The sequence below is a fragment of the Blastomyces dermatitidis genome, assembly GCF_000003525.1.
Source record: "Blastomyces dermatitidis ER-3 genomic scaffold supercont1.9, whole genome shotgun sequence".
Taxonomy (NCBI): domain Eukaryota; kingdom Fungi; phylum Ascomycota; class Eurotiomycetes; order Onygenales; family Ajellomycetaceae; genus Blastomyces; species Blastomyces dermatitidis.
Window position 1 is genome coordinate 849,354 of NW_025544782.1, and position 23,428 is coordinate 872,781.

The 23,428-nt window shown below is 43.5% G+C and overlaps 8 protein-coding genes across 10 annotated transcripts; 4 read left to right on the forward strand and 4 right to left on the reverse strand.

Moving 5' to 3' along the window:
- Window positions 1-7,064: 7,064 nt before the first annotated feature.
- On the forward strand, window positions 7,065-11,134 carry BDCG_07534. 3 transcript variants are annotated; one of them, XM_045423319.1, is made up of 5 exons: window positions 7,065-8,178; window positions 8,232-8,576; window positions 8,628-8,959; window positions 9,012-9,281; window positions 9,375-11,134. In XM_045423319.1, the coding sequence occupies exons 1-3, from the start codon at window positions 7,222-7,224 to the stop codon at window positions 8,802-8,804; spliced, it is 1,479 nt and encodes a 492-aa protein (XP_045282192.1). In that variant the 5' UTR covers window positions 7,065-7,221; the 3' UTR covers window positions 8,805-8,959; window positions 9,012-9,281; window positions 9,375-11,134. The 3 variants fall into 3 exon arrangements, with proteins under 3 accessions (XP_045282192.1, XP_045282193.1, XP_045282194.1); XM_045423320.1 differs by having other exon boundaries at window positions 8,238-8,576; window positions 9,012-10,511; XM_045423321.1 differs by having other exon boundaries at window positions 8,232-8,959; window positions 9,012-10,657.
- Window positions 8,877-13,839, reverse strand: BDCG_07535 (phospholipase; the record flags this gene model as incomplete). Its single annotated transcript, XM_045423322.1, has 11 exons — window positions 8,877-9,359; window positions 9,412-9,443; window positions 10,023-10,551; window positions 10,666-10,840; window positions 10,916-10,939; window positions 10,998-11,049; window positions 11,130-11,444; window positions 11,522-11,757; window positions 12,382-12,694; window positions 12,941-13,049; window positions 13,684-13,839. 11 exons carry the CDS (start codon window positions 13,837-13,839, stop codon window positions 8,877-8,879), a joined length of 2,424 nt encoding a protein of 807 aa, XP_045278742.1.
- Window positions 13,840-14,031: 192 nt separating this feature from the next.
- Window positions 14,032-15,212, forward strand: BDCG_07536 (casein kinase; the record flags this gene model as incomplete). Its single annotated transcript, XM_045423323.1, has 2 exons — window positions 14,032-14,177; window positions 14,227-15,212. The coding sequence occupies exons 1-2, from the start codon at window positions 14,093-14,095 to the stop codon at window positions 15,210-15,212; spliced, it is 1,071 nt and encodes a 356-aa protein (XP_045278743.1). The 5' UTR covers window positions 14,032-14,092.
- A 19-nt stretch (window positions 15,213-15,231) lies between these two features.
- Window positions 15,232-15,804, forward strand: BDCG_17575 (uncharacterized protein; the record flags this gene model as incomplete). Its single annotated transcript, XM_045426680.1, has 1 exon — window positions 15,232-15,804. One exon carries the CDS (start codon window positions 15,232-15,234, stop codon window positions 15,499-15,501), a length of 270 nt encoding a protein of 89 aa, XP_045282195.1. The 3' UTR covers window positions 15,502-15,804.
- BDCG_07537 (uncharacterized protein) lies at window positions 15,659-16,105 on the reverse strand (the record flags this gene model as incomplete). Its single annotated transcript, XM_045423324.1, has 2 exons — window positions 15,659-15,760; window positions 15,809-16,105. The coding sequence occupies 2 exons, from the start codon at window positions 16,103-16,105 to the stop codon at window positions 15,659-15,661; spliced, it is 399 nt and encodes a 132-aa protein (XP_045278744.1).
- A 903-nt stretch (window positions 16,106-17,008) lies between these two features.
- Window positions 17,009-21,204, reverse strand: BDCG_17576 (uncharacterized protein; the record flags this gene model as incomplete). The annotated part of the gene is made up of 4 exons (XM_045426681.1): window positions 17,009-20,156; window positions 20,209-20,454; window positions 20,629-20,789; window positions 20,856-21,204. 4 exons carry the CDS (start codon window positions 21,202-21,204, stop codon window positions 18,579-18,581), a joined length of 2,334 nt encoding a protein of 777 aa, XP_045282196.1. The 3' UTR covers window positions 17,009-18,578.
- BDCG_07538 (uncharacterized protein) lies at window positions 17,316-18,051 on the forward strand (the record flags this gene model as incomplete). The annotated part of the gene is made up of 2 exons (XM_045423325.1): window positions 17,316-17,708; window positions 17,749-18,051. 2 exons carry the CDS (start codon window positions 17,316-17,318, stop codon window positions 18,049-18,051), a joined length of 696 nt encoding a protein of 231 aa, XP_045278745.1.
- A 302-nt stretch (window positions 21,205-21,506) lies between the features above and the next one.
- Window positions 21,507-22,067, reverse strand: BDCG_17577 (uncharacterized protein). The gene is made up of 2 exons (XM_045426682.1): window positions 22,044-22,067; window positions 21,507-21,955 (listed from the first exon to the last, which is right to left on the reverse strand). Exon 2 carries the CDS (start codon window positions 21,944-21,946, stop codon window positions 21,524-21,526), a length of 423 nt encoding a protein of 140 aa, XP_045282197.1. The 5' UTR covers window positions 21,947-21,955; window positions 22,044-22,067; the 3' UTR covers window positions 21,507-21,523.
- Between the last annotated feature and the right edge of the window lie 1,361 nt (window positions 22,068-23,428).

Consider the following 23,428-nt stretch of genomic DNA (forward strand, 5'->3'; position numbering starts at 1 on the left):
TCTTCAACTTTGTCACAAACAGCATCAATATGATGGAGAAAGATATATGAGATGCAATATTTGCACATTATTGACTTATCTGACTGATTGAGAGTTTTCAGCCTGATTACTGTCTCTTTCTCTTGTGCTTTTGCAGCTGCTGCATGCATACACTTGAAAGTGTCACTGACTATTTGTGCTGCTGTTGTTGTTATTGTTACTGTTATTAATACTGTTGTTGATACTGTTGTTGATGCTGTTATTGATGCTGTTATTGATGCTGTTGTTGATGCTGATACAATGATTCACTGATATTCTTACTGTACTGTGCACACACAGTATCTTATATTAGAACTTTTGATTCTTAAAGCTTTCTATTGCAACTGGCAGAATACTAATCTTGCTGAAGATGAGAAAAGACTGAGTGAGCTGAGTGAGCTGATAAATCAATGTTCACATTGTGATATGATTATGAGAAGAAAGAAGAAAGAAAAGAAAAGAAGAATGATAAGTTAATATTCTCTTTATATATGTTGTTAATTCTTTTGTAATGCTTTCATATTTCAGAAGACTTCTGAACACAATCAATCAGCACATCTGGCAGATTTCATTCATATCTTATTTTCAGAACAAATACTTTCTGTGCAGGCTATCATTGAATGAACTACAGCTATTTTGAATACAAAATCATTTCTATTAATCAGAAACAAGTGTTCAATACACTGTCAGAAATATATCTACAGAATTTCAGATGAATAAGAAGATTTTCTGATGCAGTGAAATCAGTGATTCTGCTGCAGTCATAATCATACAAATTTTAGAGAATATGACAATTTTCATCAGTAAATATCAAGACAGGTATATTCTAATTATATATATTAAAGTATATATTAACTAATTTATATATAAAACTCATAGAAAACTAAATATATTGAAATAGAAATAAGTTATGTCAGAACTCTCTGTGTCACTGAACACTCTACATTACAGGCCTGTCTTTTGCTGAAAGTGCATCTGAAAATTTTATCTTTTTCCACATCTTCTCCCACACATCTTTCATCATACATCTTTTTTTAACTGTCAGAGTATTCTGAATTGTCTCTGCAAAATCATCTCTGACAATTTATCAATATTCAGAAATATCACTCATAAGATCTCAAAATGTCAGAATATCTTGTCATTGCAGCATAGCTTCAGCGGAATTTTTATTTGTATCAGCATCATCAAATATTTTGACTTGAGTTATCAGATTTGCATATATCTCTATTTTTCAGAATCAGTTTCTTGTTTCTCAGTCTAATGTTTTTCAAACTGATGTTAACTTACATTTCATATATCATTGTCCTCACTCAGAGAATTGATCAAAGTCAATGATTTCTCATACTCAGTAAAAAACCAAGAAGAACTTTTCAGCAGTAAATAAATCATAAAAATAGTCAAAGATTGTCAACTCTTCATAGCAGTTATACAATCTAATTATCACTGAACTTCCTCTGCTTTTTGTCTTCTCTCATTAAACATAATTCTATATTAATAAATGATTAGTTAAGTTGATCAGACAAGTTTTGATATCTCACTGAAAAGTTTAGATTTGTCTAAGATTTTCTGCTGAAAGGTCAAGATATCTCATCAGAGGCTTGATATATTTTGCTGAAAAGTTGAGATTTTTGCTAAGATCTGAAATACTGAAAATACTTGTCTTCATTTCTTTCAATGTTCTTGACTTCCATGTCTTTATTGCATCAAGCATTGTAATTCAGCTTGATAAGAATATGTATAAGGTTTTATTCTTTGTTTTCATCATCTCTGTGACTGTCTTGTCCAGATTGTTCTTTGAGAATGTAAGAAAATACATTCATCTGATTTCAACACAGAGCTTTTGTTCTGTCAGCTGAATTTCCTTCTCATACACTTCTGCATCTGAGTACTGAATTCAGTGATGTCTCTTCAACAGATCACTGAATGTCAGAGATGGGTTTGATTTCTCATCTATCTGATATTCTTCATTGATGTCATTATGTTCATTCTATGATACAGATATATCAATATATGATTTCTTTTGAAATCAGTGATTTGTCTCAGTAAACCTATCAGATGAGAGAGTTTGAAGAGATCTATTAAACTGAGATCTATGATTATGCTTATTTTCAGGATTTTGATAGAATTTTGATAGTATTCTGATAAAATAATCAGCTACTTGCAGGAATATAATAAAGAAAGTATAATTATTAATATTAAGATAATATTTGTTGCTGATTGCAGCTCTTATTGATATATCTCTTTTCAGTAATTCAATCTCATCTCTTTATTTTATCAAGATCACTCATTCACTTCATTCATATCTTTTCAACTACACAACTTTTTTCTACAAATCATATCAGAAAGCAAAATGTTGTGTCTGTTTAATCAAAATTTAAAACACTATCTGCTATCTGTCTCTAGACAAGAATCTGGGGATAATCAATTGAAATTTCAACATCAGAGCCTCTCTTTTCTGAAAACTGCAAATGAAGATTTCACTGACAGTGATTCAGACAATAATGCTCTCAGCAAAGAAGCATTACTATTCTCAGTAAGTTTATCACTTTTGATGTCTCTATTATTATAAAAACTAACATTCTCTAAAGACAGAGCCATATAATGAGAATGCTGCTGATAATGTTGAGCATATTGAGTGGCTTTTGAAAGCAGCTGCTGAGGAGAATATTTCTGAAAATGATGATCAAGAGAATTCTGATGAGTCAGTTACTGATGATATTGAAATGCCAGCTGCTGATGCAATTGCTGTTACTATTACTGATCAATTTGTTAATTCTGATTCAGTAATTGATATATCTCACAAACACAGTAACTTTAAAATGAATTCATTTGTTCTGACAATGAGACTCTGAGCTGAAGAGTCAGGTATTTCCTGAAAAAACTACAAATCACTACTGTAAATTCTGTGTTTATTGAAGAATATATCACTGATAAGTCTGCTCTCTGAAAGTCTATCAACTCTGAAAAAGCAATGCAGAGCACAATTTCTGATTTTGTCAGTCAAGAAAACCTCAATTTCAATAGTGTTATCAATGTAAATGTCAACTCTGAGTTCTGCTCAGAAAAATCTCACTGAATTCTTCATGAGATCACTCTACTTTCAAAATCTGATTCTCTTGATATCTACTCTTCTCAAATCCCCAACTTTCCGGTGACAAATGTATATAGAAATGACAGAAATTGTCAACAATCTCACAGAGTTATGATAATCTCACAGTTGAAGAAGCTCTGTCAAATATTGTTTCAGCAACTTCATGCAATATTCATCAATAAATAAACCTCTTTTTCCTTCTGATTTTATTCAGTATCAGTGTGGGAATCTCAAATGCTACTGCAAATCAGAGTTGAATGATATATCTTATATTGAGAGAGTGCATTTTGTCAGACATGATCACTGACATTCAGACATGAGATCTTATATGATAGTTCTGAAAGTTTAAGAAGCTGTTTACTATACTTCACAGACTGTACAAAGATTATCATTCTTGAATTCATCATTTAGTCTCTTTGAAATAATCACAATGAAGGATGAGATGAAATATATCTCAATTACTCAAGTTCTTAATCAACTTGATATTCATATGAATACAGCATTTGAATCAGGTTCTGATCTGCTGGCATATGAGAGTCAAGGTCAGTATTTTCTTTGCCAGGTCATGAGAATCAAAACTGAAGTTGTTGAGATATGATTATATTGTAAATCTTCACTGATTCAGACTGAGTTGAAAATTGCAGCACATGATTAAGATCTTTTGAAAAGCATATTTTACTCTGATATATAAGTTATTTCCCTGTCATATCAATTATTTATTGATGAATTTGATTTATATCAGAACATGTATCAAAGCTTGATGAATTTTTATATAATTCCTGCACTGAGTGCTGTTGAGCACTCAAAATGAAACAATATTTTTATTCTAATCTTTGATTCTCATAGTATTAATTTTCTCAACACTGTCACTGCATTGTTGTATGACTTATCTACATTGAATTGTGAGAGAGTTATAATGAATATCAGTGAAGAAAAGATGAGAATTGTTACATCTTACATTGCATTTCTTGAAGATATGCTGCAGTAAAATAGCAATGCAGGAATCAAAGAATCAACTGTAAGAAGATCATATTAAAGCTGCTTTATTAATGATAAAAATCAGCTGAATCTGAACTATAATCTACACAATAACAGCTGATTTCATCATCATATGCAACATCTTCAGTCTAAACTGAATGATCTGTTAAATCTCACATGCAGAGAGCAAATGTGTCAAGAGCAGAGTATAACAGCACAGACAGTGTCTCTTTTTTAAATATGCTTAAGTTTGAATTTGATCTTCTTTTTTTCTTCTGATTCATGCCATAGTGAGTTCACTGATATATCAGAGATTTCACACTTATTACTAGTCAGTACTGTCTTATCACTGCATGATTAGCTAGAATACTTTCAAATATTACAGATATTCTCTTTTTCTCACAGTTGAAATCATCTGCAGTCACTGATCACTCATCTCAAGAAGTATCAGCTTCAAGAACATGCTTGAGCTTCAATCATTATATCTCTTATCTTACAGTGTGAGCTCAGAGAGAAATGACTCAGTTCAGTGATTAAGCAGATTATTTCTGCAGCATTTTCAGCACTAAATCAATCATCTATTGATCTTATTATTCAGATATATGCAGTCATTGCAAGAAGCAATAGCCTATTAATGTCTCAATCTCTGAGAGAAAATGATTCTGAAGTGGCTTATCAAATCATACTTACAGCCTGTCAACAGCTACAATTTCTTATTAAAGCTGTGATAAGAGCAGCAGCAACATTTGAATCATCTTAAGCTGGTTCAGTTATTAGTTATCAGCTATTCCCTGCTTCAACAATGAGCACAGTTGCTACACATATCAGTGATTATATCAAAAAAGCAAAGCTTATATGATATATGAAGAATCAGCTGAATATGCATATTAGTTTACACTATATTGAGCTGATTAAAGAATACACTGTATCTAACAACTACAATGTTCTGACAGAGAAGAATAAGTATCAAGACTATAAGAATCTAGTGCAGTAAACAAATCATCAGAATGTGAAGAAGACACTACTCTTGTAAAAGAGCTTTCATCACATCTTGTAACTAGTATTAAGAGATTCTTTTAACAGGTCTGACTTGCATCTGATACAGAAGATTTAACAGCTATATACAGTTTATTCAGCACTGTTCAATAATCTTCTGAGAATGAATAAAGAACTAGATGATAATGATGATTCACTGAACTACTCTGTCAAGTTAGAGTCAACAAAAGATCATATTACTTCAAAGATTTTTAGTCATCTATTATCAAGTAAGATGTCAGAGAAAGTTAGTATACAATTTACAAATCTCTTCAAGCTTGAATTACTTCATTCATTTCTCAATAATCTATAAGAATTCTATGACACTGATTGAAATAAGTTCTCAGTTTTGAAACTAGGTCATTATTCAATTCTTTTCTATAATAAGTTAACATTCTCAGTTCAGTATATCTCTTCAACTAATCAATCAATCAGTTATTGACTTATTAATATATAAATCAGAGAGTATATTCACTGAATCTCTCTCATGAAGAGAAATATTCTTTAATATCAGAGAGTCAATCTTAGCTGAATTACAACTATCTTTATCTATAAAATGAAAAGAGTTAAGTGAATTTTCTTTACACTTACTTCTCTACATCATGTCAGACAGAATCACCTGCTGAATCTGCTGATTTTATAAGAGAATTTTGACAGTTACACTATTATCAGACTTTCAGCAGTTTAAAAGACAGTATTACATGATATTTCAATACTGAATACTGATGAAAATAATGATTATTTAATGTATAAATCTCAGACAATAAGATATTTACATTGCACTTAAAATGTCTTGTTTCTTTAGATAGTAATTTGATTTGTATAAAGTAGTTAACTAGTCTAGCTGAATAGTATACAAGCATTGATTTCACTGACAGAATAGTATATCATGGCTCACAGTATCTCAGTAGTATCTTGATTATGACATCCACTAATTACATGGTGACTGAGCTGTCCCCTGATGATGTCAAGAAGTCCTGTGCTGTTTCAACACCATCTTGACATTTAATATTCAGTGACATGTCACTGAATATAATGATGGAACATGTGTTACAATCGGCGACACGTGACACGGGTGGAATGGTGGATCCACGGTGTAATCACCGTAAATTAACCCTACGTTCTTCCCCTATGGAGTAGAACGGAGTGAGGTCATGTGACAAAGCTAGTTAGCCACCACGGCTTCAAAATGGTGGCATTCCTAGATAAATGATGGCGTGTCTGAAATATATAAAGTGGTAGAGAAATCCTAACTGTCTGCTTGAGAAACAACTCGAATACACCAGTATGGCGACTCACCATTCTACTGCATATGTTGACATGCTGCTGGCGTTGGACCGCATCCCATGAAAATATGCTCTTTATGCTCAAGCTTTCAATTGGCTTCTGCTCGCAGCTTATTTGATTCTCCCAGGCACGTTTCAAAATCATACTCTATCCCGAGCAGTGCAAAGCTACCTTGTTAAATCTGGGAAAGATCTTCCAAACCTTGGTCCTGTTCAAAACCCTTTGCTGTTGGCCATCTCTTGCCTTTTTATCTCGGCAGGATGGCTGGGGTTATTTTGGCTCGGTTGCACCTGGCGAGGGAATTATATCTGGCTTGTTGATCAGCTTTTCATGTAAGAGAGTAAATGATGGATTTGGTCCATTGCTTGAATAACAGTTCTAGCCCTAGCTTGCTCAACTCCATCGCCGGACTGGTTGCTACGTTGATCAACATATACACCGCCAAAGAGGGTCATTGGTCAGCAACCGCGATCGCTGCTGTTGTAATCACTGGCTCTTCAACTGTGATCAGTGGTGGGCTTTTTCTTCTGTACAAATTGCGAAAAATAGGCAAGCTTCGGAGGTCTTATGAACAAACATGAGAACTGTGGTAGAAGGGGCCTAAGGCGAGGTTAACAATGAAATGTCAATGTAGGATACTCCCATCAAGGAATTCATGGTTCATGCTCAAAGGCACGTGACAGCTTCTGGTGCAAGGATGAAGGGCTTGGCAGCGGTCAAACTGTACTACAAATCTCCTTGCTTCTGTTCTTCCAGATGTTTTCACCACTATTTTGGTAAAGCAAAAGATCAGATTCTGTCTGCCTGCTAAAATGGATAGATACTACTATCTCCCTTGTCCACTATGTGAGCATAACGTGGTTATATCCCAAACTGAGCATTATCGAGTCTTGCCATTAGACCGAACTCAAGAAGCCGTCATGATGAAAAGTCCCAGATGGGAACCTCCTCATAAAATTAAAGTCGGAGATCTTTGTTTTATTCAAGGCCGGAGCTACCCCAAGATCAGCTATTTGCAAAGAGCGTGGCTTCTACATAAGAGATGCCTTGAGTTTGTTGAACAGCTTTCCACAACAAAGCTGTATCACTTACTAGATCTGATCGAACCGACTTTCCTCGCACGATCTGCGCCGAAGACCAGTGTACATGGTGCTTTCTACTACCCCCAGCCGAAGAAGGATGACCCGAACTACGCAGAGAAGGTGATACCGCAGTCAGAGACTACATATATTGATCAGTTGATGAGTTTCGCCAAGTATTTGTGGATGTTCATACATGGATTTCTGCTCCGGCCCCTACCAGGCGATCGTCAAACGCTTTTTTTCCAGAGATTACCAGAAGAGATTTGGGATATGATTCTTGAACATGATATTGGCCGATTACTGTTTGTTCTGGAAACCGCATCTCAGCTGACAGGCAAGAGGGATACTCCTCTCATCATCCCAACTGAGAGATTCACAATCAAAGAGTCAAAAATTCGAAGCCCTGCCATACGGATTCATTGTCGTAACATCGGACGACGATCATATATCCATCATGTCTCCAATCCTACAGACAGCGATACCGAGGGCGACAATTTGGTGGACTACATGCTTAATGATAGCAAGTATCTTGCCATCAAAAGTGATGGAATCGGTGTTGTGGACATCTCTTTTGAACAGAGAAACGGCCAACCACATTGGGCTTTGGACACTCCTGTTCGACCCTTCCATGCGGAGATATCTGAAATCAGAGCTACAGAACTCCAGTGCTTGCGGATTATCTGCGACGTACGTAACTACCTGGCTATAGAATGCAATGCGATCCTAGCTGACTTCTTTAGTCTCAGAAATGCCGTGCAATTATTCCGTCCAATCGAACTGGGCCAGAGCCTTTCTTCTCCAAGACACCCTTTCCCCCGAATAATTGCTGGGTTGACTGTGGATTCTCAGCATTAGAACTCACTCCTGGCAATCCTTTCATCCACATCGCAAAGGCAACATACATTCCGTTTGCGAACCTTGAGAAGATTGCACTAGAAGTGGATACCAGCCGGCTTGGAATTACAGAAATCAGACTTGATTCAAAAGATGAGAGAGATCATGTTGTTCATTTCCCTCAACCTCCCCGGCAGGTGAAGTTCCAGGTTTGTACCGTGCCACTTGGCTTCAAGTATCCTTATCTCCAGGTCAGTCCATTCTGCTCTATGTACAGATGGCATCTATTCTAATAACCATAGTTTGAGGTTAATGGGCAATGGCTACCCCAAACTCCATCAGGATGCACAATACTTCGAGAGGAGTTGGTGCATAATGTTATAGGAATGTGGTGGGCACGAACTTTCCCATTTATACCCATACATATTGGTTTTGTTGTGTCCCAGAAGACAGATCTTAAAAATACCTTGATGAACTAGCTTTTTTGAGCTATTAAAGAATGAATCTGGTCAGTAGAAATACAAAGGAATTGATCCTCCTCTTGTTGCATCTTAGACATTAAAATACTCTAAGCAGTGCTCTAAAATCGCCACAATTCTTGCTTCATCAGCATCAAAATCCAAGGGCTCATTAGGTATGGGATCAAAATCCGCCGCACCCCGAACCTCAAAAAACTGACACTTCAGACCTCCACCCCTTGAGGTTGCAAATGCAAATCCCTTGCGACGTCCTCCCTGAGCAACAGCCTTCTGGGTGACTTCCTCGACCAGTGTGTTTCGTAGCTCATTGATGTCTTGAGTTGCTGAGACTCTGCCAAACACAACAATACTTCCTCCGAGTGTTATGAATAATGCCTGGCTTGTCCTGGGTGGCTGGAAGGCAGTTTTGACTTCCTGCTGGATGCCAGCACTCGGTGCGATTCTTCGAAGGTTTTCATGAAGAAAATTGACAACAAAGTCAGTCACGTTTGCCAGATTCCCATGTTGTGCTTTATCATGCATGGTGGCAATGGTTCCTGTTGGCTCATTCATGGTCTTGAGGATCATCAGCTGTGTACTTATCAGTTTAACTCTCTTTGACACATACCATGAGGATGGCCGGCCTGTAAAATGCCGCTGCTGTTTGGGGTCGGGTGAAGTTAGATCTGCTATTTTCAGTCAATCTATGCCAGAGACTGGAGAAAGAATTTCAAAATCAAAAGACTCAGACTACAGGCCTTATTTAATTCATGCTCATGGTTCCAACTCGCTTAATTCCTTGCTTTTCGAGGTTAGCCTATCGGATATCTTGCTCAATTTGATTGGCTTATCTAGGTACAGCATCAGACATTCCGGCCGGATAAAATTTCAGTTTCAGCAGCCAGAGCATGATGGCAGTGGTCATACATGCAGCGAGCGGAACTAGCTGGAGGAAGCTCTATTGGATGGTATCAAATCTGGGCCACCACTGTAGTATGTTATACTCGCGATGCCGGAAGGCTTGGCAGTGCGAGAAAGCCTTAGTCCAATAGGAAATATAGGAACCTCATGCATGCAAAATCCATACCGCAGAAAGAGTACTACTTGCAAAGGTAATTTGAAAGAGGAATATTTCGGTCCTAGCTGTCGGACTGATTTGGAATCCTTTCCCAGTGATAGATCACATTTCTATATACTTCCACTTTCTTCCTTGCCCCCTGACTCTCCGCTCGCACTCACTGCACTGAATGTGAAATGGAACACCATGGTTCTCGAGTCCAAAATTACTCTCCAGATCCTGCTGGTCAATAAACCACTGGATGGTGTTTGGGAACATGCTTACTTCATGTATAGCATCATCACGACACAGGGCGAGGGTGACTGTCTCCTTGAGATCTCGAACGCAGAACCGAACCGGCCGGCAGTAGCGCTGGCAAGATTCGCATATATCCTCCTCCGTTAGGCAGAAGCCTAAGTTCAAGCTGTCTTTGTAGAAGCAGAGAGTGGTGGGGTGTAATGATAACAAAGCTTGGATGATAGGCCGCGGTGGCGCGCGGCACTGAAGGGAGCCAACACAGTAGAATAGACCAGAATGGAAATCTGGCACGGCGTCCAATATGAAGTAGAAGCACGACACCAGTAGCAGGATGAGTGCTTCTTCTATCCTTTTCCGGGGTTGCTTCCGCACCCACTGTGACATGGATTCCGTGGCGTCTGCATCGTTCATCGCCGGTGGTGCTCCTGAAAATGGAAAGTTGATACGCATAAACTGTTTCTGCGTCAGTGGATCAAGGAGGTTTCAGATCTCCCGCCAGGACTCCTCTCCATCATATGACGTGTTGAAGGCCTGATAGCCCCAAAAGAGCCACTCATCCACAAATACATTCTGGAAGCTGGATGTCTTTGATGACTGCACAAGTGACTGTGACCCCGTACCTAGCGAGATCACAACATCTGGTTTTGTTGTGGGCCAGAGGTGCTGGGCTTCTGACAGCGCCATGTGAACTGGGTTGTTGTTGTTGTGTGGATGAGTGCCGCCATTCTGAAGACTCCCAACCCTGGGTATATTGACTGATGGAAACAAGCTATCTCTCTGTCAGATATCAGATGCTCATGATGGAGAAGAGATGTACTCTGGAACGGCTGTGGTCACCCGCCTGCTGCGAATTCAAAAGTTAGCTTGGTCTGAGAGACAGGCCAAGGATGTACACTCACACCTGCCAGACAAGCGGATCATCATCACTCTTGGTTTGGGCATATTGATACCCTACAAGGTCTTTGTCAGCTAGAAGCTAAAAATCAAATAGAGAGGCGCTATACTGTGATTTCTTCCAGGAGATGTTTCACTGTTATAATTCATAATCAGGACTGGGGCTCTGTCGCCAATGGTGCTGGTTATGATGGCCACTTTCCAGGCTGATATATTTGATCGTGGGGTGTTGCGCATCCGCAGTGTGGGTCTGAAGTGGTGGATGTAAACACTATCTATGTTCTTGCTTTTGTATACACCATCTGCCCACAGGGCCTTCACCAGGCGATGTGGTTTTGTGATTCCAACCTTTTGGTTCTTCTCAAAGAAAAGCTTCATCTGCTTCAGACAAGCAGACTTTGTGTCCTTTACATCATGTTGACAGACCCTCATGTTCAGTGCGACATTGCCTTCTATCTGGTGTGTTAGCTTCGGGGTAAAGGCAAAGGCCTTGTCAGAACAGAAAGGAGAACAGGCAGGGATTGCATACCTGTGCTTGTTCCACCCCAGAAGTCAACCAGATAGTGAAGCGGCAGATGGGGAATATAAGCCTGCATCATTTCAAGGACATTCAAGGGCATGATCACATGGATGCCTTCTTCATCAATACTGATTATCCGAACACCCGCGGTAGATGGTTTCACCCTCACCTTCAAGCAGGTAAGCTCTTTGCATGGAAGGCACTTCTTGATCATGAATTCATCTTCTGAGCCCTCAAACTGTTCACTGTATTTCTGAGTGCAATAATCACAGATGAAGTGGCTGCATGGTAAAGGATGCTGATGACACTGAAGCAGGCATCAAGAGCATGTAAAGCTCAGTTTCAGTCCCTTTCATTGCTCTCTACTCTGGCTCAGATTGTAATGATGGACTTCTGAGAAGAACTCATTGTTGTTGATCATTGTGTTGAAGAATACTTTCAAGAAATCTTCAATCTCCTGGCACTGCAGTTTGGCAAAGGAACAGTCTTCATATACTTGATGTAGGGTGTTAAAGACATGCGCGTGATACAATGCTTGGAAGAGAGTGCGTGGGCAGAAATCTCAAGAAGGTTAGATCAGAACAGAAGGAGAGAGGAAGGGCTCACTATGTGTCTTTGGAGGATAGGCATCTATCAAGATCGCGGATGCTACATATAATGCTGTTGCTTTGTATGGGGCCCGCATACAAACAGCCTGTGCAAGAAACATTGATACATGTGATGAGAAGGACCTGTTCAGCAGATGCATCCGCTGTGAGGACTGGATGAAGTTGAAAGTGATGAGGGCATTGCCAGCCATGTTCTGCAATGCATCTGAGAACAGACTGCTCAGATGTGTTGCTGAAAACATCAACTGAGTGACTTCTCACACCCGCCTGGCTGCGTGCAGCTCCTCCATCATGTCTCCTTGAAGATCAAGATATTGGGCCTCAGGAGAAAGCTCGGCGGGCTGAAGATGGGACAACCGCACATCCGCAAAGGATGACAGGAGGCGGGAGGTACTGTCCGGACGGAAGAGATTGTCAATAAACTGATTCTCCTCGAGAATGTTCCCCATCACAGCCCCGCCCCTGGTGACGATGATGACGCGGGGGCGGATGGACCGTGGCAGACTTGACGCTGATCTGATGGCCGCCCACCGTTCCAGCAGCGACTGGGAGGCAGCCAGCCCCCCAAGGTCATCTGCAAAGAGACAGAGGACATCGCAGAAGAGGAACACCAGGCGCGACAGCACAATGTCATAGGGGTCTCAGTGCCAGGCTCTAGGCCAGTTGACTGGGATCATCTCATGGCAGTGGCAGAGCTTTGGGTCATCAAATGATGGAAGAATATCCCGCCGGCTCAAGTTGCAGTCAGCAAAGAGCTGGGGATACTTTGAGCTGAGGGAGGAATTGTCTGCCCGCAGGCTGATCTCTGGCCGGTGCTCACTGGTGCTGTGGTATCTGGCTTTGCAAAGCTGCTGTAAGGCAGCATTCTTGTGCTTTCTCCCTATGAGCAACATGATTCCCGGGTATTTTTGGGACGGCTCAGGCAGTTCCTGGATCACATGTTCAAAACGCCAATCATAGGATATGTTGGGACCTGCAACATCCTTCAACAAGCCACAGTCATGAATTATGCTCACAGCGCTCCATCAGATAGACAAGTGTTTCATAAAGAGTATCTCAATCCAACAGTTGAACATATGTTGCTGGCTAAAGCATGAAGCCAGGTGTGCTTGATTATTATACTCACTATTGTCTATCATCTGGTGACCTCTTCTTTCAAAGTCATGGTCTGCCCCCCTCTGTTCAGCATCCCTACTCCTCTATGCATTTTTGACATGCCTTCTCAACTTATGGCTATCCCTTGTTCCACGTGGGATCCCCTGGTCGGGCTCTGTTTAAGCGATGTAGAATCATGGCTATCCCTGTTCCACCCATCGGCCCTGTTCCTATCCACTATTCTTGTCGGATTGTGACTCTCCCTATTCCCTTTTGTTTCCCTACTCCCTTGGGAAAGCCATGCCCGTCCCTGTTCCAATTATTTTTCCCTGGTCTCGCAATTATCCCTGTTCGTTTCAACGGATCACCAGTGGCAGTCCCTGTTCCACTCTGTTTCCCTACTCCACTGGCTTGTCCCTGCTCCACAGTACGGTTTCTTGAAGGTGGTGGTTCTCCGGCTTGACTTACGGAAAGTGATGGTTCTCCCTGTGGCTCATTCTGTCCCTGCTCCACGGCATGATTTGCTGAATTCCGAGGATCTCCCCAATGCATTTGTTTGCCCTGCTCCTCTAAGAGTTCATGGCATAGTTTCTCAGAGTCAGTGGCCATCCCTGCTCCTCCCATTGCACCTCTTCTGCTGGCCAAGTTTCTTGGAAGCCGTGGTCATCCCTACTCCAGCAGGTATATCTACATCTTTAACATGAAGTCGTTCCTGGCCCTGTTCGTTGCCATATTTTGCCGCTTGATCTAATCCACTCATAGACTTCCCTGCTCCATGCACTCCACTGTTTGTGGCCCGGCCAGTGTTCATCAATATCTCTAGACCTTCCTGAAAAGTATCGCAGAAAACACACAGCTCTCTTTGATCTTCAGGATAATGGCCTTTGTGAAGATGTCTCCATGCTACGTTGGTAACTACAGGGTATCCTCCCGGGTACCGGGAACAGGCAGTGCCTTTATGGGTATGTTCCAAGGGCATGTTGGTAGTGCTTGCTGACCAACATCCAACAGCAAGCGATACTTTTACAGGAGAAGCCGCCGTCGTCAAGTTTGGCAGAGGCGTCCACGGCAGCCGGAAAGTGGCCGCGGAGGGGTATATTCTAGGTCGGCTAGCGGGCACGCCAGGCATCCCTCGTCTGCACTGGTCTGGATGGCCTTTCGCGGACAAGGTAGATGCAGCCATTGTTGTCGACACACATGGCCCCACCCTGGAGTCACTCTTTGACCAAGCCGGACGGCGACTTAGCCTCGGGACGGTATTGCACCTGGCGGACCAGCTGCTTCGGCGATTGGAGCACATCCACTCACGGTCGGTGATTCATCAAGATCTCTCACCACACACTTTGGCGCTAGGCGCCACCCGCCTGCACCGTCACCAGATGTTCATTGTTGATTTTGATTGTGCTGAAGTGACCAGCTGTCGATCAAAGATGCATGCCAATCTTAAAGCTCTGGGCCACATCCTCATCTACCTTCTCGGGACCAATCTCACCTGGGCGGCATTTCAGAAGGTTGCTGAAGATACTGGGACTTTTCCAATCAACAACATCCCCCCTCCATTCCTGCTCTACCTGGACAGGATTACAAGGGTGGATTCCGAGGACTATCAGCATCTTCGTAATGACTTTGGCTATTTCCGTGAACTGCTAGGCATATCAGGTAATTGCTGTCTTGATTTTTCAAACAGTGTTCAGGATCCAAGGGCGGGTCGTACTCTCTGCACCGCCGGGAAGATAGAAAACAACAGATCGGATATCAAGCACCTTTATGATATGCTCCACCGCGCCGGCGGCAGCGTCAAAGGGACCGGTCTCCCGTTGAGCGCTGCACAAGAGGCAGGGCTGCTGGACTCTCTTTCGCGGACGCTGGGTCTCTATATGGACATCTTGATCTATGAGAAGACAGCATCGACAACACCGGCAGCTTTGACCCGGCCATATGAACTCCCGAACTGCATCTGGAGGGATATGCGCTGGTATCTCGCCATGCAGGTCTAAAACAGTGAGGAAAGGTGTGATGGAGCTGTGCTACAGCTTTGTGGCAGTACTTGTGGAAACAGTGCCGCGCTATGAGCTACAGTGGTTGGCGGGGCTGATTGCCCTCAGCAATCGAAGGAAGGGCATGGAAGACGATGACTGGGAACAGAGAATCTGGCAATCGGTGGGATTCAGAAGCAGTACAGCAGATTGTGGAGAGAATGCTTTCCGAATTCCACCGCTCTATCAACAGAACCTGAGCTCCCGCTGCTCTAGTTTCAAACAGCGCCAGTGGTACGAAGTCACATGAATGAAAGTGCCCGTCTCCAGTCCAGTTCAACCTTCCGCCACCTGCTTAGATACATCCAAAAGATTCCATCCTTCCACCGTGCTGAAATGCTTCCGCAGCAGGATCACATCCCAGCTTATTGTGAAGCCGGTGGCCATTGATTTAAAACATGTTGACCTCATTCAAATAAAGAATCCTCCGCTGGTTCGGGGCACGCAGGGGGCTCAGTGTACGTATTCGCTTGTAGATAATAGTGGGGGAGCGTGAGTTTCGGTTGAGCCTTTTGAATGTTAATATGAATCAGATCACGACTGAACAACCGACTAACCTGTTTTATAATGCTATTCTCCTCATCCGTAAGCTTGAGAAATCCGGGATGAATACCGGCATCGGAGATCAAGCTCCTCACCCACTCAGCAGCATATCCGCAGTTCCATTGATGAGGTGACCTCAAAGTCAGATGCTCGTCTTTTAGTCTACCAATCGCATAATCCACACCCGACTTGGATCGTTGTTGAGGTCCACGCTTGGTGATGAGAGTTGTGATGGTATTGTGTATGATGCCCGCGCTGGCTAAATGAACGGCAAACGCCTTTTCCTTGTCTGTCCACTCGATCCCAGGCATGGTAATTCAATCCGACTCGCGCTGAAATAGGCCCATTCTCCCGATTTCTTTTGAAACTGGATAGCAAGAGTCATCAAGTGAGTGAGAGGCCAGCTTTTATGACCCAACACGCTTGGAATCGGATCCGATGTCTCAAAAATTTGATTGGTTGTCATGTCAAGAGCTAGCATCATGATCAATCGTGATCGAACCGCTCACTCGGGATCTAAATTATGAGGACTCAAATTATTCGGGGTGTTCATCAGTTTCTATTAATGGCATCGGTGATGGAGGGACGATATATATAAAGCATCAGATTCAGGGAGAGGCACATCTACAGAACAGTTTCCAAATCCTCTGCAACAATGAATGCATAGTCAGCAGAAGAAGTTGCTATCATTCTGTACTTTGCTTCCCAATGAGTGTTGGGGGTCCCGCGGTTGATCGGCCCTTCTACCAGCAGTGCGCTGGTGGTGATCGAGCTCTTTTGCCCCAGTAGCCTACAATGAGTTCATCACCTTGTGATTAAGAAGCTGCTTAGTCAGCGTGGGTACCTCTGTTCCGTGTCAGGGATCAACAACAGATTAGCTGCCTATTGAGCGAGCACCTGCATGCGGTGCTGAGATCTGGATGAGGTAGATGATTATCTGAACAAGCTTGTTGAATATCATGCAGTATGTGAGCTGATACATTTGACATCTGATGATGTGGAGATCATCTTGGAGGTTTGATTCCTAGGCAAATGATTGAGCTTGAATCTGATAATATACACAGGTTCATGTGAACAGGATTCAAAGGGTTCTCAATATGATCACTGTCAGCTGTTGTTGTGAACCTGTGCTGTGATGCTCACTTTCCCGCATCCACCAGCCATCACATGACTCACGGCAGCAATGTCGGACACAAGTGGAGGACAGGAAGAGTGTGAACTACTTTTGTGAACTACTTTTGTGAACTACTTGTCACTGCAGCATCTTGTGATGTAGATGTATAGATTGTTGATCAACTATCATCTTGATAATTCTTGACTTCTTCTTTTGTCTAGCTATATCATCTGTTTCTCCAGTCTGGAGAAAGGTCGCATCGCCGCGAGCTGAGATCAATAAGTGACACTGCTGTAGGGCTAATGCATCTTGAGAAATCAAATCTGACCTCCGGCCTGGCTATTGGTGGCAACTGAGGGCAACACTAGTTTGGACAAATGATGGTGTCTTTCCACTTTGGCTCTAACATGCCCCACTTGAAGCTGTTGGAAAAATACGCGGAATCGCAATGCGATGCAAGCCTGTACCCAAAATTAGGATCAGAACTTCTACCAGTGCTTGCATCACAACACTGCTTGCTCACCACATTATTTCTTGCTCTGTGGTTAAAAACCATGATAGCCTGCAGATTGACTGGTGAAGACTTGATCCATCAGTTGTGCCCGGAAGATGCTCAAGATGGCAGGAAACCAGCACCAGAAAGAAATTACACAGCAGGCCAAGGTGAGACACTGACCAAGGTTCCAGCATTGCATGAGTTGACAGGTTTAGGTGCCATTAAGCACTCAAAGTCTCACCGCGCAACACCATCTGCTGCCTCCAGATCACCAAGTTCAGATGGTGCAGCTTCAACAACATCAGTATATATCAGCTATATGTTCGTTCTGAGAAAGATCTCAGACAGAGGAGCTTGTGAGGAAGTGTAGCAGCCTTGAGGCTACACTCCATGCATACACAAACAGCGATCGAGTGCTCCGGCACCAGCTATGGCTGGAAAACAAATCCCATGCTGCCACACGCCACGAGCTGGAGCTGGAGAAACGATTTCAAGGTGATTGCGCCGAGGCCAATGCCAAGCTGCGCGAGGACTTTTCCAAAATGCAGGAGGCCTATGCCGTAGCACAGCAGGTGTTGGGGATGGAGCAGGAACACCACCGCGCCATGATGGCCGAGCTAGAGAGTGCAGTCCAGTGGTGTCACTGAGTGGACGCTTTGGTCGATGTGATGCAGCTTCAGGAAGATAGTTGTCTGGGGGTCAGGGACTGATCTCGGCGGATCAGTGATGTTATTCGGGGCATTCAAGCCAAGATGCACAACGAATATCAAGCGGCTCTCAGGGAGAAGGATGGACGGATCACAGAGCTCCAGAAGGCCGTAGATAATCCCACAAGAGCCAAGGTGTAAAGTAGAAGCAAGCACATTTTCCGGCTGAGTATAGCAGCTAAGAATATAAAGAAGATCTTTTCAACCGCCCCCCTTATAGGAGGATTGCGCACAGTTATCATTGCTAGATATATGCTTGATCAGAGTTGTTTCTCTAGCTTCCATGTCTTCCCCATCTCATCATACACTACAGTTCTATCTAGGTCAGATGATTGTGAACCAAGTGTGAGCATGTCTGTGTTGAATTGCTCTTCACATCCAAATGCAAGCAAGGTCTCATCTTGCAAAAGTGAACCAATCTGATTGGGTGGAATGACAGACATGCCCCCCCGGGTCACTTCTGCAACTCACTTGTATTTCTCCAGGCTGACATAGTCAAGATAGCGCTCTGCATTTTGAGAGAGCACACATAAGGCATCAGAATCTGATATGACAAAGATGCACTTATATTGAGGTCCTGACCTTTCTTGACAAAAGAAGGTGTTCACATACTGCTGCGGCTCAACATTAACCCGGACCCAACAGCATAAATGATCCTGCTTCACAATCTCAAGTGGCTGGCGGGCCACAACACCCTGGCTCACGGTTCCGGATACATTTGCGTTGTCATGGAGTGCTGATGTGAAAAGCTGGTCCATGTCTGTGTCAACAGGTGGCGGATTTGCGTCTGCAGCAAGTTCTAATGAGTGAGGGCGGTTCATGTTTATCTTGACAGGGGGTGCTGATATGGAAGGCTGGTCTATATTTGTGTCAACAGGTGGCGGATTTGTGTCTGCAGCAAGTTCTAATGAGCGAGGGCGGTCCATATTTATCTCAACAGGGGGTACTGATATAGAAGGCTGGTCCATGTTTGTGTTGATGTGTGCTGGATTTTCAACAAGCAATTGGTCAGAGAAATCAAGTATTGGTTCTGTCTGTGACTGGGTCACAGTATGAGCTGGCGGTATTGGTGGGTTTGGCGGCTGTAGAGGATTCATTTGATCTCTTGTTTCCACATTCCACTCTGCTGGTTGCGGGCTTGATGCACTCAGACACCCTGCTTCAGTGAAAGGCGGAAAAAAGGCAAGGAAAATATCTCGCTTGACCGCAAAGGAAGTGAGCCACTCAGCCGGCTCGTCCGGAGGAGGGGAGTAGATGTTGTCAAGATATAGATACTTCTGGTCTGAAAAGAATGAATTTCCATCGGTCATTCCACAGCAGGAGCGGACGGACCATTCTCCCAAATCCTCATCTGTGGTCAATAGGGGCCGGGCGATCGGACGGGCATCCAGGGCCACCGGGGCCGGGACGCCGCCCTGCAGTCTCGGGACCAGGAACCCAACCGACCTGGCCAGCTCAGAAAAACGGCCCCAGAGCACTTGCGAATCAGGCTGTCTTGTTCTCGGTGGAACTTTGTGCATCCCAATGGGCTGGAAGTTTGGGACAAGGCCAAAGAAGTCACACATCCCGGCAAGAAATACCTGCCTGTAAGCTGACCAGAAGCCATACTCCACAGGCATGCCGGCCGCCAGATGGTAACTGTTCTCCGAGGTCTGGATGCGGACACCATTATCGCGTGGAGAAGAGTAGCACCGCTGTAGGCCCTTCTTGATGGTACCTTTCCATGACCTCAGCATCAGCTGTCTCATGAGTTTTAAAACAGGCTCCAGATATTTGACATCCTGATGAAATGTGTAGAGGGACGGAATGATATGTGGGATCTGCATCACTTTCAGACGAAGGACCTCTCGCTCCTGGGGACATGTCACCGCCGCATATGCTGTACCATCCTCAAAAACATCTGTAATGTGGGCACGGTCAGCCCAGGACCGCTGTGGCGAGCGGCCCTGCAGCGCCTCCATGGTGCGGGCATCCAGTATCTCGGGACGCCCACCCGTCATGTGGTAGCATATGACTCGAATGAGGGTTAGATAAACTGCCAGGATCTGCTCCTCATAAATGTCAAAGAAACCAAGTGGAGTGTGCTGAGACACCTACCTCCGGAGCCCGCAGCGGGAGAAGCTGATGAAGGTTGACCCAGGTTGACCACAGTCCCGGGAACGGGATCAGCGCGTCAAGGGCGACCCGGAGCAGGCGATTGAGCTGCGGATCGATCGACCGGGCGATGCGTGGGCCCGAACTTTGGCCCGGGGGGCAGAGGCCATCCAGCTGCCAGAAATCACGCTGGTTGCCTGGCCGCCACATCGAGATCCACTTGCCTACTGCGGCCTTGTCTCCTGTTCGCTGGTAGTGACGCACGTTCCGATATATCTCTCCACTGATGACCTCAGTGCAGTCTTCATGATGCTCCCGACAGAGTCTCCACGCCTCATCCGAGAGGCGCGACGCGTTGTGAAACTCAACCACCCACCATCAATCTTTGACTGGAAGCCACTCGGTCGCGGCAGCATGACGTACCCGGCCGCGGAGACAGGGAATCCGAACCCCAGGCGGCAGTCGAAGGGGGATGATATCCCCAGGGAGAGACTGCAAGCCATTAAACTGCAAAATTTGCCAGAAGAATTCCAGCATCACAGCAGCCAGGATCCAGAAGTCCAGATTGAAGCGCTGGCATCTGTCTACATTGAACCTAGCAACGAGGCACTTCACAGCCGTTATTTTGATCTCTCAAGCCCCAATCTCACTAGGGTCCCCAAACTCCAGGTGGTCCAGATCTATCTTTGCACGGCCCAGGTGGATTTGATGCAAAGTCTCTTTGAGTGCAAGATCAGAATCAGATTCTAGCTCGATAGCCATCTTAAGATCTCTGTGATGCTGGTCAAGGCTAAAATGCGATGGTTGCAGTAGGATCAAAGATCCAGAAAGATGTGTATCGGGCGTATATCTGTGGGGGGTGCCTTGGATTTGGTTGTTCTCTAGTGTTTCCACTTTTAGAACAGAATCAGGATGTAGCCGCCGACCATAGATATGGACGTACGCCACGACTTTTGCCAAAAGGCCATCTTTCTTTTTGATTCTCAGCACATAGAGCATGGCGGGCCATAAATACGCCGTCCTCACGGTCTGGGAGAGGCAACATTCAACGCGACCTCAAGTCAGGATGAGCAGCAACACAAGTTTTGAATTCATGGTTCATTGTCCAGCTCCTCATCAGGGAATTGCTAGCTCAAAGTCAGTTCTGGTTAGACACTTCCAGCTCAAATGAATGCTCTCAGAGCAAGAGAGTGATCGCTCAAAGCTTCGCTGCATGATTGAAGTGAGGTCTCAGCTGAGCTTCCCATTGCTGACTGTGATGCCCACTGTGGCCATTCATCTAAAGACAGAGGTTGTGAACCCTCAGGATTGATATCAGCTATGTATCAAGTGAAAAAATGACACTGGGAAAGATGAGACTGCTGGGACCATTGTGCATGCCAAGAAGAGCATCTTTGATAAGAGACTTGTGAAAGAGATCAAAGTTCACAGCAAGGAGTGGCTGTTGAGGATCAAGCTGGCCGCTCACAAGAATATTGTCAGTCTGCATGAGGCTCTCTATCACGACGGCGCCATCTTTCTCTATTATGAGGTTTTGAATGTGTCTCTTGTCCAGGTATTCACAACACTCTGTGGACTGCTTTGATATTATGAGGTGGCAGCATTCTGCAAAGAGATTCTTGATGGCCTGGACTACATTTACAATCATCTCCAGCTCACGCATGGTGTGCTTGGTGCTGAGAGTGTTCTTCTGGCGCCGGGGAAAGGGGTGGTAAAGATTGGTGAGTTCCCTAGAAAACATCCACCTGCTCTTGAGGTTAACAGCTGGTCAGCGGACATTGGCACAGCAATGCTGAGAAAGAAAGACGAAAAAGCAGCACAAGAGGATATACGCTCACTGGGTACAATGATAATTGAGAGCTTGAAACCGTGTACAGCGCTGTTCAAGTGTGACATTCTCACAGACAAGAAATGAAATGCGGATCTCCAGGAGTTTCAGATGCTCATTCATACAAAACAGGCAGCAGAGCTTCTCTGAGTAAGTAGTCTCAACTTGCTGGCTTAATAATGCAACTGACATCAAAGAAAGCATGATTTCCTGCAATGATTCCCTGGGCCAGAGTGTCTCATTCCCTACATAAGAGTAGCCTGGGAGACAACTCTAAAGAAGGTAGAGGTCCTGAGGGAGTAGTGATCTGTACATCATAGAATGAATGCTTTTGTATTTGTTCAGGAATCAAGCTATTGATGTATTTGATGTGATTGAATTCACTGGGATTCATGGAACTTTGTACTTTTGTATGTATCTTCAACGCGCTCGCAGGCTTCAGAGACTAGTTCTAATCTGGAAGTTGTTGTTGAAGTCAAAATACTGAGGTAGTTAGGTGTTACAGTTCTTGTGAACATTAAGTTCCCAACCTTCTGCTCTCTATTCTGTTCCACACCATCAAGATTCATCTGCTGCTGGCATTTCTTAGGGTCCTCAGCTACCTTTGTCAGCTCTTCTTGATGATGAGGATTTGGCAAGCACTATTCAACTTTAGCCCTGATTTTCAAAAGCTCTTCAAGGTTGAGCTGCTTTGATCTGTAGGGTTAATTTTTCAGTTGGATTCTAATATGCAGGTGCTAAAGGTTGGAAGGACTAGGATGTGAAGAATAAAGCAGTAAAGAAGTGTTTCTGATGTGAGTTATGGCTAGCTATGAACCTGTCTAGCTATGAATCTTTCAAATTTATCTCTTGAATTCAAGAACTTATGAATGTATCACTCAATCAGCTGGATTCTGCACTGATGTTCAGTACTGACAGTAAAGAGATTGTAAAACGCTTGTGTCGAGGTTTTGATTCCAGCCCAGACTCTTTAGATTCCTTATTATGATTGCTTCTCTTGTGTGCAAAGTCCTCCGGGGTAGTAAATTCAGTTTCAGAATAATGCTCTTTCTTTTGGCTGGTTAGACCTCTTCTGATGACAGGGACATTCTAGCACTCATCACTTCTTGTCTTGTTGAAGGCCATGATTCTGACCAGTGGCTACTGTTGGTAAAGAATTTGCCTGGTGCTCTTCTGTTTTTCTTTTCAAAAATACAGATGTAGATATGGTGATTGTGGCCGATGTTAATTCTGTTGATGTATGCTTTGTTTCCTGTCTTATAGAGGGCTCATTTTACTTATTGAAACTGTTCATGATCAGCTTTTGCTCACTTTTTTGAATCAATGTTTCACACACAGCATTTGTTCACTTGTCTTCGGCACTGGTCTTCAGTCATTGTGATTGTGATGTGGATC

Coding starts and splice junctions, on each gene's coding strand:
- BDCG_07534 (XM_045423319.1), top strand. CDS start 7,222: ATGGATAGATACTACTATCTCCCTTGTCCACTATGTGAGCATAACGTG. Junction 8,179..8,231: donor GCTTGCGGATTATCTGCGAC/GTACGTAACTAC, acceptor TGACTTCTTTAG/TCTCAGAAATGCCGTGCAAT. Junction 8,577..8,627: donor TCAAGTATCCTTATCTCCAG/GTCAGTCCATTC, acceptor TAATAACCATAG/TTTGAGGTTAATGGGCAATG.
- BDCG_17577 (XM_045426682.1), bottom strand. CDS start 21,946: ATGTTTTCTAGGGAACTCACCAATCTTTACCACCCCTTTCCCCGGCGC.